Source organism: Labeo rohita, chromosome 3 (assembly GCF_022985175.1).
Source record: "Labeo rohita strain BAU-BD-2019 chromosome 3, IGBB_LRoh.1.0, whole genome shotgun sequence".
In the NCBI taxonomy this organism is placed as follows: domain Eukaryota; kingdom Metazoa; phylum Chordata; class Actinopteri; order Cypriniformes; family Cyprinidae; genus Labeo; species Labeo rohita.
In genome coordinates this window covers 33,523,570-33,543,304 of record NC_066871.1, presented here as the reverse complement: position 1 = coordinate 33,543,304, position 19,735 = coordinate 33,523,570, and the positions used below count along the sequence as shown (strand labels likewise).

General features: G+C 35.2%; 2 protein-coding genes across 5 annotated transcripts in view; both read right to left on the bottom strand.

Annotated features, from left to right (window-relative positions):
- si:ch73-366l1.5 (FILIA-N KH-like domain-containing protein) overlaps window positions 1-5,677 on the bottom strand; it is a 40,969-nt gene extending 35,292 nt beyond the window's left edge. For all 4 annotated transcript variants that reach the window (XM_051106673.1, XM_051106672.1, XM_051106674.1 and 1 more), the window contains exons 1-2: window positions 5,216-5,677; window positions 2,174-2,323 (exon numbers count right to left, since the gene is read on the bottom strand). In XM_051106673.1, coding sequence (XP_050962630.1) covers window positions 2,174-2,323; window positions 5,216-5,491 — 426 coding nt within the window. In that variant the 5' untranslated portion in view covers window positions 5,492-5,677. The remainder of the gene's footprint in view (window positions 1-2,173; window positions 2,324-5,215) is intronic.
- A 3,504-nt stretch (window positions 5,678-9,181) lies between these two features.
- On the bottom strand, window positions 9,182-19,654 carry jmjd6 (jumonji domain containing 6, arginine demethylase and lysine hydroxylase). The gene is made up of 6 exons (XM_051105540.1): window positions 19,509-19,654; window positions 15,955-16,343; window positions 14,635-14,921; window positions 12,522-12,657; window positions 12,033-12,171; window positions 9,182-9,698 (listed from the first exon to the last, which is right to left on the bottom strand). Exons 1-6 carry the CDS (start codon window positions 19,635-19,637, stop codon window positions 9,567-9,569), a joined length of 1,212 nt encoding a protein of 403 aa, XP_050961497.1. The 5' UTR covers window positions 19,638-19,654; the 3' UTR covers window positions 9,182-9,566.
- Between the last annotated feature and the right edge of the window lie 81 nt (window positions 19,655-19,735).

Sequence of the window (19,735 nt, the reverse complement as noted above, 5' to 3'; positions counted from 1 at the left end):
ATAGTCAAGTACCTTACATGTGCTAAAGTCACATCAAAATAAGCGTACTTCTTTCAGTCATGATAATTATTATATTATATAATGAAGATTATTAAAACAATGATTTAAACACATACTCTACACTGTAAAAAACAATTTGTTGAGTCAGCTTAAAATAATTTGTAACCTGGCTGCCTTAAAATTTTAAATTCAGTCAACTCAAAAGTTTTTTCAGGTTAAAATGTTAAATTATACTAAGTGACAGCTTCGATATTTGAGTTGAATCAACTTAAAATTTGAAGGCAGCTGGGTTACTTACCCATCTGTTAAGTATAGCAAACACAAATATCTTACACAAATATATCTTACACAAACACAAATATAAATTACTTAGTACAACTTAACATTTCAAGTTGAATAAACTTATTTTAGTTGACTGAACTTAAAATTTTAAGGCAGCAGGGTAACAAATTATTTTAAGCTGACTCAACAAATTGTGTTTTTTATTTCTTACAGTGTAAGCAAAACTTTCAACTTGACATTAAGGACCAGACATCCTTTTTTTGGGTGTTAGATTATGCCGCAAATACCAGTAATATGACAAGCACAAACATTTTTGAGCGAAATCCATTTGTATTTCATGTTGAAACACTGCTACATATAAGCAAGATCAGCTGGAGAAGATCCATCTTCCAGCTCTCTTCCAAAGTCACACATCTGTTGGAGAACTGCCTCATGGGTATCAAATACAGTCCATGAGTTTATTTCTTCCCTAGAAACCAATCAACACTTAAGTCTCAAACATTTAACTTGTCCCTGGAGATCTTCCTTTCTGCAGAGTTCAGTTTCACCTCTAACCACACACACCTGAACCAGCTAATCAAAGCCTATGTTCTTATGTGCACAATATGTAGTATTTTAAAGAGTGTCAAAGGTGCTCAACCCTTTCAAAGTACATATTTAACAGCAGAAGTATGCAAATTGGGTCTCCGTCAAGCTCTTGGGGTTCATTTGAAATTTATGGCCTGGTGTGTTTGATTAGCGCTGAAAATAAAACTCAGCAAGAACCAGGAACCATGTTATGTAAATATGCTTTATAGCCTCAATAAATGAGTAATACATCATCAATATATTCAGAGCTTCTGCATGGAAGACATGCACTGATACACCAGCTGCAGAGGAGGTATAACCATTCACTGTGACTGTCTTTTTCGATTACTTGAATTGATTTTCCCCCCATGTCGGTCTGCCTATAAATGTAAAAAAAGAATCATGATTGTTCACTAAACAAGTGGTCCCTTGTCGTCTTTGGTGGGTGGTTCTCGGCCAGAATGAGCTGCAATGCGGACCAGATTTCATGCAGTTAGTCTGAAGTCTGGCTATGGAAGACTAGACAAAATTTGGCCTGGCTCTATCCGTAATTTTATCACTCTCATGGTAATTTAGTCAGGCTGTAGTGGAGGCAGAAAAAGTAACGTTACATAACACTGTGTAATGGATAGCAGAGGGTCTCCAGGAGTACTGAATGGACAGGAGGTGTGACGCCAGTTCTAATGTTTCTTGTGTGTGGAACTTCACAGCTATCAAAAGAAATATAGACTCTTAAAAATAGGTTTTCCAAAAGGAGGTTTTGGCAGCAATGCCATATAAAAAATCATTTTGAGTTCCTGGAAAACCTTTCAGTGAACAATTCTTAAAATAAATAACTTTTTGTTTTAGCGTGAAGAACCTTTTAACAATCTAAAGAGTGTTTTTCCACTATAAAGAACCTTGTGTGGAATAGAACGTTTCTATGGATGTTAAAGTATCTCCGTGAAACCACAGATGCCCATAAAGAACCTTTTTTTTTTTTTTTAAGAGTGTATTGAAGGCATTCTGGTAAATCTTAAAAATAAAGGTTCTTTATTGGCATCAATGACTGTATGAAGAACCTTGAACATCCATGGAACCTTTCAAATGCAGAAAAGGTTCTTTAGATTTTTAAAATAGTTCTTTTAGGAACTGTTCACTGAAAGGTTCTTTGGGGCACCAAAAATGGTTCTTGAATGGCATCACTGAAAAAACACCCTTTTGGAACCTTCATTTTTAAGCGTGTACTGTCTGATGCTAAGTATACATTAGATGATTTTTAAAGTTGTCAGATCGCTGTTCCTAGAAACCCAGAGAAACTAGTATATCATATCACGCGTCTTACCTGGACAGGTGTTTCTTGCACAGGGATGATCTCAGGTTCAACTGCAGGCTGTTCCTCTACAACACCAACTTCCTCAATTACAGGTGCGACTGCAACAGGCTCTTCCTTTTTCGGCTCATCAGCTACCTCCTCCTCAGCCTTTACCTCTGTCTCTTTGAGCAAAGAGAATGAAGCTCAGAAAAAAGCAAGGATGGACAATGTTGCCAGTGTGGTAATCCTAATTTATATTAAGTTATACAAGTTGGAAAAGCCATGACTAAAAAACTGAGAAATATAAATTCCATATTTAAAAAAATAAATAGATATAGAATTATATGTATTATTATTGTTATTAACAACAATTAAAGAAACGGTAAATAACGTAATTAACCAAAGCTAACCAAATTTTTTGACAAGAATATCAAAATTTGGTCATATTCTGGTTGTATCAGAATTTTGGGCTACTTGATCTTATGATGAAAACGTACCTATCAGTTTCCAACAGAAATGAACACTAGAGGTGGTAAAACAGCGAGCACTTGTAATCGTTTTCATACACAGTTATGATTACAGCTCCATTTGTTTTGTTTTCTAACATGACAAGCTTGCTTGGTAGATTAGCCGGCATGGAACTGGACTTAGGATGCAGAATACTTGGTTATGAATCCCATGAAAAACATGACTAACGATGAAAGAGCTGAAAAATGAGAGAACGAAAAACAAGCTAAAACGGCAAGCTTGCCATTGTGTTTTTACGTCACGTTGGCTTTTGTTCATACTATCGGGAAGGTGTAGGTGTAGTGCAGATAGTACGTTATTTTAGAATGTCACTACACATTATAGTTATAGTGCCACTCAAGTCAGAACTGCAGAGACACGCACAAAAACCAACGTCACATTAAACGTAACATATGTACGTTCATCTGTTCGGGGGGGAAAAAACTGAACATTTATTAGCACTACTCTGTGGACATTTCTGTTAAAAACTGCAGTGATACGTACTTATTGGTACTTATTTCGCACCTTTCGAAAAAGTTTCCACAGGTACATTTTCATCACGAGATCAGGTTGATTTTAGGTCATAGATGCACATTCATATTCACAATATTCATAAACGAACATTCATTTAAACTTACGCATGAGTTAACAAAGGTAATTGTGAGTGATATTAGTTACAAAAAAAAAAAGTGTTCAAATGTCAAGCTATTGATAAATACCCGTGTTGGGGGCAACGCATTATAAGTAAAGCGAGTTACGTAATCAGATTACTTTTCCCAAGTAACTAGTAAAGTAACGCATTACTGTTTATAAATATATAAAAAAAATATTGGAGTTACTTTTTCAAATAAGTTACTTTGTTTTCCCAATTACTGACAGCTCTCCTGTCTCATGCTGAGAGAAATCGTAACTGTGCAAACCTGCAATAATTATATGTTAAATAACAAATATCTTTATGTATAAATTAAATTTTACATTTACACAAAAGTAGCACATTTTTTATATTAAAAACAAGCAGGCAATCCCAGCCCAGATGAGAAAAAGTATGTTACGCAAAAGCAACATAATGCGTTACTTTTCATAAAATATAACTAACGCAATTAGTTACTTTTTTAGGGAGTAACGCAATATTGTAAAGCATTACTTTTACAAGTAACTTTCCCCAACACTGAGGAGGACACATTTTTTCAGTAAATGTATACAGGAATATTCAAATAGCAGTGGAGTATGTAAACATTTTTCCTAAAATAAAGCCATAACCAGAATATGGACCTTAATCAGAAGGTGATTGTGTAAAATTCGTTATTGCATTAAACCAACAATGTAGTCCACCAGAGATAGACGTCACAGTACTTATGTTATGAAGACAGGGGCTCTGACGCTCCTTTTTAGCACCTTCGATTTTGCAAATGTCAGTTCCTCAAAAATACTGAAGATCATGTGCTTCTCACTAGTGTCACACACACCTGTGCTCAAGACTCCTTGAGCTCTCAACAGCAACATGTCATACAATATACTCTTTTAAATATAGTGGATATACGCTTGAAGCCATATATAGAAGGACGCTGGAGTTTGTCACGTCCAAAGCTCTGGGTTCTGCTGTGGTGTGCACATTCTAAGTCGACACCATACGCGTGCTTATACAGAAGTGTCCACTAGTGTGATGTTTAAAAGAGGCAGTGCAAAAAAAAAAAAAAAAAAAATCTCATTCTGCACACAAGCCAAGATGGCTGTCTCCTCAGTGTTTTGAAAAGATCTTCAGTTGTGTAGTTGTGTGTTTCAAACAAGGATTCAGATTATACAAGTAAATGTCTTGTTTGGATCTTCACTAGAGCAACATAGCAAATAAGTTAAGTATCAGGCCTGTTCCTGAACTCTATTCTAGAGTTTACGCCCACAGGACCAAGAATTGTGAAGCACTTATGTTAATAAACGGAGGGAAAGAGAGAGAGAGACACTGGTCCTCATTAATGACAATTACAAACAAACAAAAAAGTAGAACATCCAAAATCATAACAATAATGAGAACCTTTGGAAAGAACTCTTGAGTGATCTTGACTCACTTGTATTGTTGGAAACCCTTTGGCAATGAGCTGTGAACCTTTGATAACCCCTGGCCAGCATTCAAGTGCTGCCACTTCACCTCTAAACGAATTATACAGGCTGCCCCAATTTGGAAATGTGCATACAAACACTGAAAATAAATGACGTGATTTTTCAAATCTGCTCTTTTAATACATGCAATGCTTGAACGGGATTTTTTTTTCTTTTCAAACACTTAGACGCGTGTGTAGACAAATTAAAAATTGAAAAAACATCGTGGAAGACTCCTATAGAAATGTTTAATGCGTCAAGACGTTCATGCGTCAGATAACGCGCAACAAATTAGAACTGAACGAGACACATTTTTATTTAAAAAGCTAAACTGGTTTGAAAATTGACAGACCGTCTTACAAACACAGCAATCTTGACGCGAGGCCAAAGACGCCAGTCTGACTCAAGTGAGATGCGCACAAACACGTAATCAAAAATAGCGTAGAAAACACGGGCCAGCGCGCTTCTTACCTGCACAGGTGTTTGTTGCACGGGGATGACTTCAGCTTCTACGACAGGAACAGTTTCATCCTTTTTCTTTTCAATAATCACCTCCTTCTGTACTGGAGCTGGTTGCTCCACTCTGGGCTGGTGATACTCAGTAACCCGCTCTGATCTCTCCTCGGGCTGTTTCTGTTTCTGTTCTTTCTTTTGCGGAGATTTCTTCGATAGGAACGCCGATGCGACTATAATTGCAATAATCGTAAAGAAAAGTGCAGACAAAATAACGGGCGCGTCTATAGTCATGATTGCCTCCTGATGTCGTTGTTATTAGAATGAAAATGTAAGTTTGAAAGGCTGATGGTTATTGTGGCATGTAAGAGAGGACGCCTGTAAGACGCGGATTAATGAACCGCCTCAGCTCGTCCCGTTAGAACGCTTCTGAGCGAGAGATCTCATAAAGCCCATGTGCCAGAGACGCTTTCCGAAATGGCTGTGTGATAAAACCTAGTCAGCTGCCTACATAGACAGCAATCCAGGGGCGCACTAGGACGCGCCTCTGAGTTCCAAATAACAACGGGCCAGCGTTCTGAACGCTTAAAATATGTACAGTTTGTAACAAGTCATACCATTTCAAGAAAATGATCTTGTTTAATAAACAATACACCTAAAATATGAATAGCTCAGGTGCATGAATAAAATAAATAAATAAATAAACGCGCTTCAAACTTACATTCCATATGCAACTGTTAAACTTTCTAAAAAATCTACATGCTTATACCCATAAATCCTAGTTAGGCATGTTATTAGGATTTAAGACACAACCAAGGACTCTCAGTGCAGCGTCACTCCCTTACAGGACAGCCCACCTTATTAAAAGAGCACTGACCGAACCCACTGACGGGCGCAAAGGACTGTTCTTTTCCCCTGAACATGAGAACATATATATATATATATATATATATATATATATATATATATATATATATATATTATGTTTATAGTATACATGACTACTGAACTTAAACTACTATATCTGTACTATATTTTTATCTGACTGATGACTGTAGTCCTTATAACGTTAAAGCAGAACGTTTTACAAGTTTTAAAATTACAGTTGGTTAAAAGTTTACATACACCTCGCAGAATCTGCAAAATGTTAATTATTTTAGCAAAAGAAGAGGAATCATGCAAAATGCATGTTGTTTTTTTATTTAGTACTGACCTGAATAAGATATTTCACATAAAAGATGTTTACACGTAGTCCACAAGAGAAAATAATAGTTGAAATTATAAAAATGACCCTGTTCAAAAGTTTACATACACTTGATTCTTAATACTGTGTGGTTACCTGAATAATCCACCACTGTTTTTTTTTTTGTTTTTTTTTAGTGAAAGTTGTTCATGAGTCCCTTGTTTGTCCTGAACAGTTAAATGGCCTTTTGTTCTTCAGAAAACTTCTTCAGGTCCTACAAATTCTTTGTTTTTTCAGCATTTTTGTGTATTTAAACCCTTTCCAACAATGATTTTGAGATCCATTTTTTCACACTGAGGACAAATGAGGCACTCACATGCAACTATTACAGAAGGTTCAAACACTCACTGATGCTCCAGAAGGAAACTTACTGCATTAAGAGCCGGGGGGTGAAAACTTTTTGAATTTGAAGATCAGTAAATCAGGGTAAATGTAACTTATTTTGTCTTCTGGGAAACATGCAAGTATCTTCTGTTGCTTCTGAAGGGCAGTACTAAATGAAATATGATATTTAGGCAATATGAGAAAAGTGTATACATCTTCATTCTGTTCAAAAGTTTTCACCCCCCGGCTCTTAATGCATCGTGTTTCCTTCTGGAGCATCAGTGAGTGTTTGAACCTTCTGTAATAGTTGCATATGAACCCCTCAGTTGTCCTCAGTGTGAAAAGATGGATCTCACAGTCATTCAGTCATACAGTCGTTGTTGGAAAGGGTTCAAATACACAAAAATGCTGAAAAATCAAAGAATTTGTAGAACCTGAAGGATTTTTCTGAAGAACAGTGGGTAGTTGAACTGTTCAGGACAAACAAGGGACTCATGAACAACCACTAAACAAAAAAACCCAGCTGTGGATCATTCAGGTAACAACACTTAAGAATCAAGCATATGTAAACTTTTGAAAGGGGTCATTTTTATAAATTCAACTATTATTTTCTCTTGTGGACTATATGTAAACGTCTTAATGTAAAATATCTTATTCGGGTCATTAGTAAATAAAAAAAAAATAACATGCATTTTGTATGATCCCTTTTATTTTAGTAAAATAATTAACATTTTGCAGTTTCTGCAAGGTGTATGTAAACTTTTGACTTCACCTGTATGTATAAATCTTTAACCATGTGAAAATTGCATTATTTAAAATTATAAATTAAGCTGACATGTATAATTTAGAGACAAATATTTTCTTTCAATCTTATTGTACTGAAAAATATTTCATAACATTTCAAAACATTTCACTAGTGTTTGGTGCGTCACCCCTTCTGAACTGATCTCATAAATAACCACAATGACGTATAAAGAGGAATTATAGCATGCGATGGTCAATAATAATCAGCTATGGTGGTTTGAATATACCGTCACGCCCTGAATGGTTAAATATGCCTGGTGGACAACATGCAAAAAATAGACAAGAACACAGATAACACCAAGATAAATACATAGAAACTTTTATTAAACAATTATCATATTAAGTTCGCTTTGATCTGAGCAACATCAAAGTGTCACATGACCGAGCCAGTGCTGAACACGGAACATGAGGAGCTGAAGAGAAAACACTGAAGACAAGAATGGGAAGCTTCATCTAAGAGCACAGGCCATTCATTAAAACATTAATATTTGCAATTCAAAACCACAGCTCTGAGAAATGATATGAGAATGTGAAATTTGAGTGCTCGAACAACTTGAATGACCAACATCAGGTAAAAATAGGCACTTTTTAACCACATCTTCCTCCTCGTACACATAAAGAAAGCACTGTTACAAACACCTCAACAACTTCGATCATTAATCACCTCACGCCCATCACAACTGTAGTCCTGAAACATTTAGGTCATGACAGGTTTACATTTTTGGAGTTACGCTATTTCCTTCGGTTAAAAAAGAATTTGAAACATACAAAAACATTTTAAGACATTATAGGCTAGTCACTTTTTCCATTTCGAACAGGAAATGTGGATTTTCATGTATAATGATTGCAAGCGTGGCTCATTGTGCACGGTATAATAAATAAACATTAGCGCCTCCTAGTGTTTCACTTATGCAGCAGGGTTATAAAAGAAAAACACCTCGTATTTCAGTCAACTGAGCTAAATTAACCATTAAATTCACTGTTAATAGACAAAAAAGAGAAAAGTGGAGTGCTTGCTCACTTCAAACGGGTCGGACAGTTTGCGCATTCACAGTAGTTCCAACTAAAGAAAGGTGCGTTCAAACTTTTGGTGCCACTACAATGTTATACAATGTTACCGTTGGCACGAATTTAGAATTTGAGAATTCTATTCCTCATTTTAGTAAAATGTTGCCAATTTTTTTTCTTCAAAATAGCAAAGGAACAAACTAGTATGTAGTCAACGACGTTAGCCACAATTTACTGAAATGAGGGGAAGGGAAAACAAGGAAAATATAGGTTGTGAGAGCAAATTCTTAATTCGTGCAAACAATATTTATACAATTTAATATATATAATTTTTTTTCCACATCATGGGATGATTCACAAACGCCTTCTAATTGAAATTGAGACATTTTAAATCAAAAATCTTATCTAAAATAGTGAGAAGAGAGACCACAAATCACTGTTGTTTTACAGTTTTAAGTACTATGGGCTAGTTTAAACAAAAGACAAGAAACCCATGTTTAAGTGCAGTTCAAGAATAACGTAGAATCAGTAATAAAATAATCTATTTTCTAGAATCAAAGAGCTAAAGGCATCATTACACGTCAGATCAAACCGTATTACCGTGAAACATCTCGCAATAACCCCTGTGAAATATAAAAACGGCATCTGAATCAAACGCAGATTAATGACGTTGGCACTGGGACAGGAGGAGACATCAAGCTTCCTGTCCGGAGCCTGACATCAGCAAAGGCAACACAAGAAGGGTTTTCCCTTCTCTTCCCACACACGGCTGTCGACTCATCCATGCAACGCTCCTCCAACAAGCACATATTTGGATATTTTGTTCGTGTTTATCTCTAAAAGCGCACTAGGGCTGAGTTTGTTATCATGTGCCCAGACGTGACACAGCGGCAACCTCTTATCTAATGGACAGGAGTCTCCTGAGGGCGACAGACAGAGAGACGTTTCATGGTCTAGGAGACGACTGTGGCTGCAGCCCCTCTTGGGACGTCACCGAGACGAACTGCGCTCTTTGCTCGCGCAGTCGTCCTGGCTTGTGATGTCGCCGTTTCCCATCACGCCACAGGTTCTCCTCTTCTTTCTGCGATGGGTCATGGCGTCGCCCTCTGAGCCCGAGTCAGCCTTCAGGAAAAAAGGACAAATGCAAGATTGTAAACATCTCGTATGCACATGAAAATATCCTCATTGGGATGCAATGCATACAAAGTAAATATTCTAGATTTAAAATCTGTTATTTCTTGCATTAAACAAATTGTATGTGAGCTTTGAAAGGAGGCTTGTTTTGTTTTAAATGATGGTTATATTACATTGCATCAGTTCTTTTAAAGAGAACCACGGGTTTTAAGACATGAATGGCTTAATATAATAAATGATGTATCTTATTGGAATATGTAGTAGAAAACCTATGAAAAAATCCACATTGTTTTATACATATTTTGGACTATGGGGGCACAATTATTATGATGATGTGAAATGGTTGCACTCAGCTACTCATTGCCATTTTTACCACAACACAACTCTGAAAACAAAATACTCATACGATGCCACATTGGGCAGCTTTTGGTTCTAATTTTCAGTTGTAGGCAACAAGAGAAGCGATGCAAGTCTTCACTGCTTTCCTAGCGATAAGAAGAGGAAAAATAAATGGGAAGATGCATATGGACGAACAAAACTTCCTGAAGACCCTCGTCTTTGTTCTCTCCACTTTAGCCCTGATGCCTTAGAGGTTTTTAGTAGACCATAGCTACTGAAAGAGCTTACAAACGGCAGAGACAAGAAATGCTAGATGCCATCCTGGCAGGATGTAAACATGCCGACGCTTGTCCTGATGCCGCAGCCATTGCAGGAGTTTCTCAGAACAGATTTCACTCAATATCTGGGGGTGTTTTGACTCCTTGTGTGGAAAAATCGACAATACGGCATTTTGTTTAAGCCTACACTAATATCTATTGCCACCTGTAAGCTCTTTCAGTAGCTGTGGTCTATTAAAAATCTCTAAGGCATCAGGGCTAAAGTGGAGAGAACAAAGACGAGGGTCTTCAGGAGAGTTGTGGTAAAAATAGCAACAGGTAGCACCAGTAACTTCATTTCATGTCACTGAAATAATGGTGCCCCTCATAGTCTAAAATATGTATAAAACAATGTGGATTTTTTAAATAATATAAATCTTTCATGGGTTTTCTACTACATATTTCAGTAAGAGACATTTACTTTAAGTCAACAAGTCTTGATCTCATTAAATGTTTTTTTTTCCAAAGTAATCTCTTATGCTCACCAAGGTTGCATTATTTGATTAAACAAAAAATACAATTAAAAATAACTTTTTTAATTTTACAATTAAAAATAACTGTTTTTGTAATTTATTCCTGTGATGCAAAGCTGAATTTTCAGCATCATTAAATTGCAGCATCTTCAGTGTCACATGATTCTGCAGATCCTTCATCTTCATATATATGAAGACTTTATTTGCAAAAACCGATAAATGACATTTAAAAAAATAAAAATAAAAACAATGAACTAAGCGCCGTGCATTATTCTCAACATATAGAACCCTAATCTGAACCCTAATCACATTTAGTCAAAAAAGCCAGTATTGTCCACTTTCAAGGCATCATGTGTTTACGTTTTACTGCAGAAGCCAACATGCACCCTTGTTGAACCAGTGATATCTTCTTCAGGGCGTAAAAGGACAATAAAAGCTGATACTTTCACAGAACCTTGCAAAAGCAGCATGTTACAATGGTGAGAGAAAACTGTGTGTAATCACAACCATACCGTCTATGATCACAACATTTGTCAGGCGTCTAAATTGTCAGCTGATGAGATTACAAAGACAAAACAAGTGTTGTTGTTTTTTGTTTTTTTTTTAACTCTGAAACATGAAATGGGGAGTTATCTGCTTTCACCAAAAAAAACAACTGTTAAAAACAAACTTTTAATATTATATATATATATATATATATATATATATATAAAAATTGTAATGACTTTTAATGATTCCTATAATTTTAATGACTTCAGGCAGTTTAATGCATTGCACAATGCATTTAATTACTACTGTTATATACACTGTATATGTATCTCATATGCTATAGAAAAATGTTGAGTAAAAAGACTCCTTCATTAAAAGTTTATTTTGAGGAATGTAAATTCAGGGCGCCCCCTAGCTTCTGCTAACTGTACAGCCAATGTTGTTGACATCTCCTCACATGGTTTCAGAATGCAATTAAAAAAAAAAAAAATCTTAAATTGATTACATTAAAGCGATTAACTCAATGTCATCAAAACATCCGAAAAAAATAGAGATTATTTTCAGCTATATTGCTCAGGTCAAGTTGCATGTAGAGCTCGGTCATATGGTTGGTCAGATAGTGAACAGGTGTATCACACCATCAATTTGATGGAGGACTCTAATGTGTGAATTTGTGTGTGGAGCTCTGGAGGAACAAGCTGTACCTCTGAATCAGAGTCGGAGGAGCTGGAGGAGGAAGACGACGACGAGTCACTGGAGCTGTCCGAGGCGATGCCTGTTGATTCCTGCAGATCGACTTTATCTGCCAGAGCAGCGATATCAGGCCTCTCCTGTTTCAGAATCCTGAGACACACATGAAAAACAACATCACAAACCCATTTAAATAAGCAAAACAAATCCCATTCTTGCACTACATTTGCACACATTTTCACCTTTACAGCTCAATTGGACATGACGCACAATACTATTGTTTGTTTGTTTAAACTCCCTCACATACCTCATTTCTTTTTGATATGTTCACTGACATTTGTATTGGAAACTTAATACACTAACTTTTGACAAACTTTATTAGGGGGTAAAATTGTTTGCTGTGGAGCAAATAAACAAGGCTCATTTGCAAAAATAAAAACAAATCTTTGTTTAAAAAAGTTGAAGAAATCAGTTTAAAGCTATAAGCCAGAGAAGGGTCTTACCGGTACCACTTTCTGGAGAGTTTGGGGCGACCTCGGACAGTTTTGTGCCACACGATGGGGAAGTTGGTAGTGCTTGCAAAATTCTGGGTCACGGCAATAGTCGTGTCCAGATTGAGGACAACATGCCACCATCCACCTGCAGAAAACACAAAACATGGGTTTCAACCTCAATTCCAATTACAGTTGCATGATTAGGTAGACAAAAATATATTATTTGGTCAAAATTGTGGATTTGAACTTCATTATCATCATTTTGCATGTCTACTGCTGCTTAGATTTAATTAACATAAGCATTAGAATTTTATAATAACACATTTCTGATATAATCTGCACTAAAAAACTCTTATGATAAAATACTTCACAAAAACAGCCAAGAATAAAGTCGATAAGACATTTTAATACTGTGAACAATAAAGGCTAGTCTGTATCTGTCAGATGGTTTTGTTGCGCATTTCCATCTCTTTCATTATAAATATAGGTCTTAGGATCATAAGGCTTCTACACTTCACCCGCTTTCTGTTTTGCATTGAACTAAGCAGTTAAATTGAGCTCAGATGGTGTCTTTGTACTGCCAACAACTATTTAAAGTCAACAAACAAGACCAACAAAGCCTAAACAACCGCCATGGATTGCCTTGCAGTCTCAAAAATACGATGCAGTGTAAGCTTGAATGCCATGTGGTTTAAAGTTATGTAGATTGCTCAGCACTCCAGTAATGAGGTTACTGTTTATCTAATAATATACTCATAACATAACTATATGTATGACAAATATTACATCTGATAATCCAGTTCAAAACAAAACAAAACAAGAGATAAACAAGCGACAAAACCAGATATGAAAAGGCATGTATGTGTTGTGTGGAATGTAGTTTGTTTGGATTGGAATAACACTTCTAGGGCTCTGTGATTTCTGCGACGTGGAAAACACAGATAGAATTGTATAATACAGGAATAAAAATGGAATTTGCTGTATAACTAGGAATGTCATGGAATTTGCCAAATTCTGGATGAATAAATTAAAAGTAAGCAGGTACACTTGAATCAAAATGCGATATGGACTAGTGTCTGTGAATATTAAGCAGCAAAAATACTATTTAAATATGAATCCTGCATGCGTCTCTGTGTGAATGAATGGCGCAGACGCATGCTTTTGTTTACTACAGTGTTTTCAGCCTCTGCTGCTTTTAATACAAGAGTACACAAACATTTATTTATTTATTTTTTTTTTTTTTAAGAAAAACTATTTTCATAAATACAAATAGAAACTAAAATGCAACCTGTCAAAATAAAAGTTTGGTTTAATTTGAAGAAACAGTGACAAATATATTACACAACTTATAATAAAATTATTATTAAAACATTATTCTTTAATTAATATTTACCAGGAAATTACTTACTAGAAAAATCTAATTACACAACACAGCATTTCTGAAAAAAAAAAAAAAAAAAAAAAAAAAAAAAAAAATAATAATAATAATAATAATAATAATAATAATAATAATAATATTTACCAGGAAATTACTTACTAGAAAAATGTAATTACACAACACAGCATTTCTGAAAATGTTACTATTATTCTGTTATATTATATAATTATACTGTTATTAAATTGCTCTTAAATTGTGTGTTTAATTAGTTTAATTAATTAGACATGCATTTTTATTAATATTTTTTAATTTAACCATTAAAACAGTCTAGAGAAATTAAAACAAAAAAAAAGGAATCAAGAAAAATTAAAATGGGAAAATGGAATTTGGGGAAAAAATGGATTTCATACAGCCGTACATTTCCTATTTATTCCACTCAGTGTGCTCTAGTTGCATAAATATGTTCACAAAAAAAAAAACAAGGATCAATGCTAGATAGTCATTCTGCCTTGTGAAAGTTCTCAAATCTGAGAAACTTGACAATGGAAAATCTGTTGTTGTTTTTTTTGGAATATTATGTAAAATAATAAGACATTATTTTCTGTGATTGAATTGTATTCTGAACTGTTTGTAAATGTTTTATATTAGGCAAAAATAAATAAATAAATAAATGACAAAACACCCTGCTCTCTAGTATGTGTTTTTGGTAAACGTCTTATGTAGCAGCTCAGTGCAGTAACTGACCGGGCACAAACACAGTCTCTCCAGGATGCTGAAGAATCTCCAGCGGTCTGAATTCGGCTGGCCAGGTGGGCTGCTGTGTGCGGGGATAGATGACGTTGAACCAGGTGATGGCCTCGTCCTGCTGATTACCCCCATCCTCTCGCGTCACCTTGATGAGCTCACGGGGGGTGTGGGTGGGGAACAGGCACCAGCGTTTGTGGCCCTGCACCAGGGCGTTCCACGCGCTTGTGCCGAGCGGGTCGATGTGGATGCCTGTTCCAGAGCGGGCAGGACCCATCACAAACCACCTGGATGAACAGAAAAAAATTGTTTAAATGGACTAAAAACACACAAATTTACACCTACCTTACACAAGTAAACTACAATTATTGTCTTATTTAAAAAAAAAAAAAAAACAAAAAAACAAAAAAAAAAGTACCACAAAACCAGTCATAAGGGTCAATTTTCTTAAACTGAGAATAAATAAGCTTTCCACTGATGTAGGGTTAATTAGGAAAGGACAAAACTTGGCCAAGATGCAACTATTTGCAAATCTGGAATCTAAAGGGTTAAAAAAAAAAAAAAAAAAAAAAAAAATCACATTTAAAGTTGTTCAAATGAAGTTCTTAGCAATGCATATTAATACAAATCAAAAAATAAGTTTTGATATATTAACAGTAGAAAATTTACAAAGTATTTTCATGGAACATGATCTTTATTTAATATCCTAACGATTTTTGGCATAAAAGAAAAATCTGTAATTTGGACCAATACAATGTATATTATATTATATTACATATTATCTTTCTCCCCTTTTGAAAAAGTCTTTAAAAAAAAGTTACAATTTTTTGAAAAAAACAAAACAAAAACAAAACAACAAAAAAAACCAATTATATTACAGTTAATTTAAAAAAAATGCATTACATTGATATATTGTTCATTTTTCCACCCTTTAAATCTAAATAAATATAATAAATCAAAACTGTAATTTAAACAAATGTAATTGTAAAAAATAAAATGTTACATTTTTTCAATAAGTAATTGTAAGTAATAAGTAATAATAATAATAATAGTAATAATTAATCATAATTACATAATTATATCATGCTATAAATTTAGCATTTTCATGTTATATATTTCTGCTGTTATATTATGCTAGGCAATGGTTAATTTCTAATACTTCTCACTACAAAAGGAAAAAACTACTGTACCTCTAACACTTTTTATTGTAAAGGGACAAAGTAAACCCAATCTGTGGCCACTAAGCACCATTATCAGCTTGCTTAGCATCCACTTTTATCAAATCAACAAGTTTGAAATTGAAAAGTAATGATGAGTTACCTGTACGGAGGGCGCCGTTTTTCCCCAGCAAACTGAAAGAGGTCGTCCCTAAAGAAAGCTGGCACCTGGTAGTCCTCCAAAAGCTTGCGCCTCTTAGCATGTTCACCGAAACTGCTATCAAAAATATAGAGGGGGCTGTCGTCATGGGTCGACTCCAAATACTCCACGTAGTACTTCATTTTCATCTTGACAGAGTATCCATCATTGTCCTCGCCGCATTTGAACTTCTGGTTGCGGTATTTGCGCTTGAGTCGCTCCAACGTCCATTTTTCCCTGGCAGGCCACGAGTCCTGGCAGTTCAGCAGAACGACGGGCTTATACGGTTTCTCAAAACGCTGAATGAACTCCTCTGGACTGAGACGCTGGGCGTCCACTCGCTCCACATTGTCCTGGACAAAGACAGGCAAGCCTGTTTTTAGTTTTTATGGAGTTTATTATAATAATTTCATAGCCACTTTAAAGAAAGTCCTACATTAATGTCAGTGCACATGAAACTGAAGTTGGATGATGATGGTTAGAAGGAAAAGTAACTGGTGTGTTCCTGAATATGCTTGACTAAAGTCAAAAACTTTCAAACAGCTATTGTATAACTAGTTCCTAGTCACATGAACTACGGTTGTATGGAAGCAGATGGCTGAAGTTTCTCTTCTGGGTTTCTAATTCAAAATGTACCGACACTACAATAAATCGCTAGGTCTCCAAGCCAGATCTAGATGCCTTCTGGGTTAGGATTTGAAATTTAAGAAAAACTCCATAATCCTAGTGATCCCATGACACTAAAAGAGCAACAGTGTGCTGTCTCTAAGATGCCTCAGGTTTCACTGGTCAGATTATTTTTAGAAACTCCATGATGATTTTTGTGCAGTAGAGCTCTTCACAAACACAGGAACCTCATATACAATGATTCAATTACATTTGACAACATCTGTTACAGCTGATGGGAGCTAATCTGCTTCCAGAGAGGACACACTGATGCGTTTTCGCAGAGAGGATGTTTAACATTATCGTTAATTGACCCTCACATCACTCCAAACCTGTTTGTTGTTGTGTGTTTTTCCTGTGGAACATGATCATTACTGGAGATTGTCTCACAGCACTTTATACACAACAGCAGTTCACAAAGACCACATGTATGGAAACAGCTGCAAGACGACTTTAACTTTTTGTGCTCCAAAACAGCAATAACACAAGGGTTTAGAGACTCCAAAGCACTATTTTGTTATCGAAGCACCTTTTTTAAAAATTCACAAAAACTATTAGGGTCTATAGATAAGTAAAAACTAAAATAATTACATTTTAGGATTCCCGAAGTTCTTCAACTTCAAGTGCTCCTGAACACTCTTTAAAAGTGTTTTTGCAGTGATGCCATAAAAGAACCTTTTTTGGTTCCCCAAAGAGCCTGTAACTGAACACTTCCTAAAAGAACCATTTTGAAGAACATTTTAAAAATCTAAAGAAGCTTTTCCAGCTATAAAGAACATTTGAAGAATAACAAACTGATGCCAATAAAGAACCTTTATTTTTAAGAGTGAAGTTCAAACTCTTCAAGTTCTTCAAGGTTCCCAACTACTTTTAACTAATGAATTTGTTACCATAAAAATTTTAAATGTTTTTTTAAATAAGTATTTTCTGCTCAACAAGGCTGTTTATTTGATTAAAAATACAGGAAAAACAGCAATATTATGAAATATTATTGCAATTTAAAATAGTGGTTTTCTATTTGAATATATTTTAAAAAGTAATTTATTCCTGTGATCCAAAGCTGAATTTTCAGCATCATCTCTCCAGTCTTCAGTGATTTCTGAAGGATCATGTGACATTCTAATATGCTGATTTATTACTTTTATTATCAATGTTGGAAACATTTGTGCTGCCTAATATTTTTTTGGAAACTGTGATTCTTTTTTCAGGATTCTTCGATGATTAAAAAGAACGGCATTTATTCAAATTAAAATCTTTTCTAACAAAATAAGTCTAACCAATTTAACACATTCTTGATAAATAAAAGCATTAATTTCTTTCAAAAAAGAAAGAATTTACTCACCACAAACATTTAAATGGTTTCTATTGTTATAAAAGATTTCTATATTTTAAATAAATGCTGTTCTTTTGAACCTTTAATTGATTATACAATGCTTAAAAAAAAAAGTATCACAGTTTTTCAACACTGATAATAAATCAGAATATTGTCATGATTTCTGAAGGATCATGTGAGACAGAAGGCTGGAGTAATGATGCATTTTACATTGAAAATCTCTCACAATATTACTGATTTTTTCATCTCTCCAGTCTTCAGTGATTTCTGAAGGATCATGTGACATTCTAATATGCTGATTTATTACTTTTATTATCAATGTTGGAAACATTTGTGCTGCCTAATATTTTTTTGGAAACTGTGATTCTTTTTTCAGGATTCTTTGATGATTAAAAAGAACGGCATTTATTCAAATTAAAATCTTTTTAAAAACAAAATAAGTCTTCGTTTTTTTTGTTGTTGTTTTTTTTTTACCAATTTAACACATTCTTGATGAATAAAAGCATTCATTTCTTTTAAAAAAAACAGAATTTACTCACCTCAAACATTTAAGTGGTTTAAGTGGTTAAAAGATTTCTATATTTTTAATAAATGCTGTTCTTTTGAACCTTTAATTGATTAAACAATGCTAAAAAAATATAAAAGTATCAGTTTTTCAACACTGATAATAAATCAGAATATTGTCATGATTTCTATAGGATCATGTGAGACAGGAAGCTGGAGTAATGATGCAGAAAATTCAGCTTTGCATCCAAAGAATATATAAAATATATTCACATAGAAAACGGTTATTTTACATTGAAAATCTCTCACAATATTACTGATCTTTTTCTGGATTTTTGATCAAATAAAAGCAGCCTTGATGAGCATAAGAAACACACAATTAAAAAAAAACTTGCTGATCCAGAACTTTTAAAAAGCAGCGTGTATGTATGTAACGCATGCATTTCTTTTATTTAAAAATGGCCTGGCATTTTAAAATTATATTAATTTATTGACCTGATAATCACACCTTTACAATTGGGAAACCTCGATATATGCGGTAGCCCAAAACTGTGTAAACTCAGCTCATTTTGTCTGATATTAAATCATCAAGTCATTTTTAGGCCCCTTGGAAGATGCTCCTGGTGGGCCCCTGATTGAGAGCCACTGTTTTAGAGTGACATTACAGTGCCTATAATATGCCATACCTGTTAGAAACATCTAAATCCTTCTGAAAACACTTCAATGTGACGTCTGTTAAAAACATCACAATTTATGCAAAACACAAAACGTGCTCATTACTGTTGCGCTGTTGTAACAACAGTGAACTTTTAAAGTGCGTCTCTCTGCACGAGGAAGTGCGTACGTGCGCTGATGAACGTAGACACCGACTCCCGCCACCAACACGCGACCTGACCACATGCGCATGTAACTTCAACAACAACCTGCAACACTTGGCAGATGCCAACGTGTGGCGTCCAGTTCTACCGGAATCTTAACGCCTGTGCTACACGTAACGCAGCGTAAACAACGTTACCTTCACTGTCCGGTGTGACAAATCAAAGCTCTCGCAGTAACTGTGTTTGGTCCAGTCGCTCGAGTCCTTCAGCTCGGGTCTGGCGCTCCGCTTCGCCTCTTTAATCCGTTTCTTACTTTTATGGTTCATTCTTCAGCGTTTCAACGCGTCTGTGGGTTGACGCTTGTAGCTCGTTTGCTAACTGCAGTGTAATGAAAGTCTATGAAGACTGACGAGGCTAGTCAGTC

What these genes read in the sequence shown, in the direction of transcription:
- jmjd6 (XM_051105540.1), bottom strand. Translation starts at nt 19,637, where the DNA reads ATGAACCATAAAAGTAAGAAACGGATTAAAGAGGCGAAGCGGAGCGCC. An exon ending in AAACGGCGCCCTCCGTACAG is followed by an intron (nt 14,922 to 15,954) that starts GTAACTCATCAT and finishes CTGTTCATCCAG; the next exon opens with GTGGTTTGTGATGGGTCCTG. An exon ending in CTCTCCAGAAAGTGGTACCG is followed by an intron (nt 12,172 to 12,521) that starts GTAAGACCCTTC and finishes TGTGTGTCTCAG; the next exon opens with GATTCTGAAACAGGAGAGGC.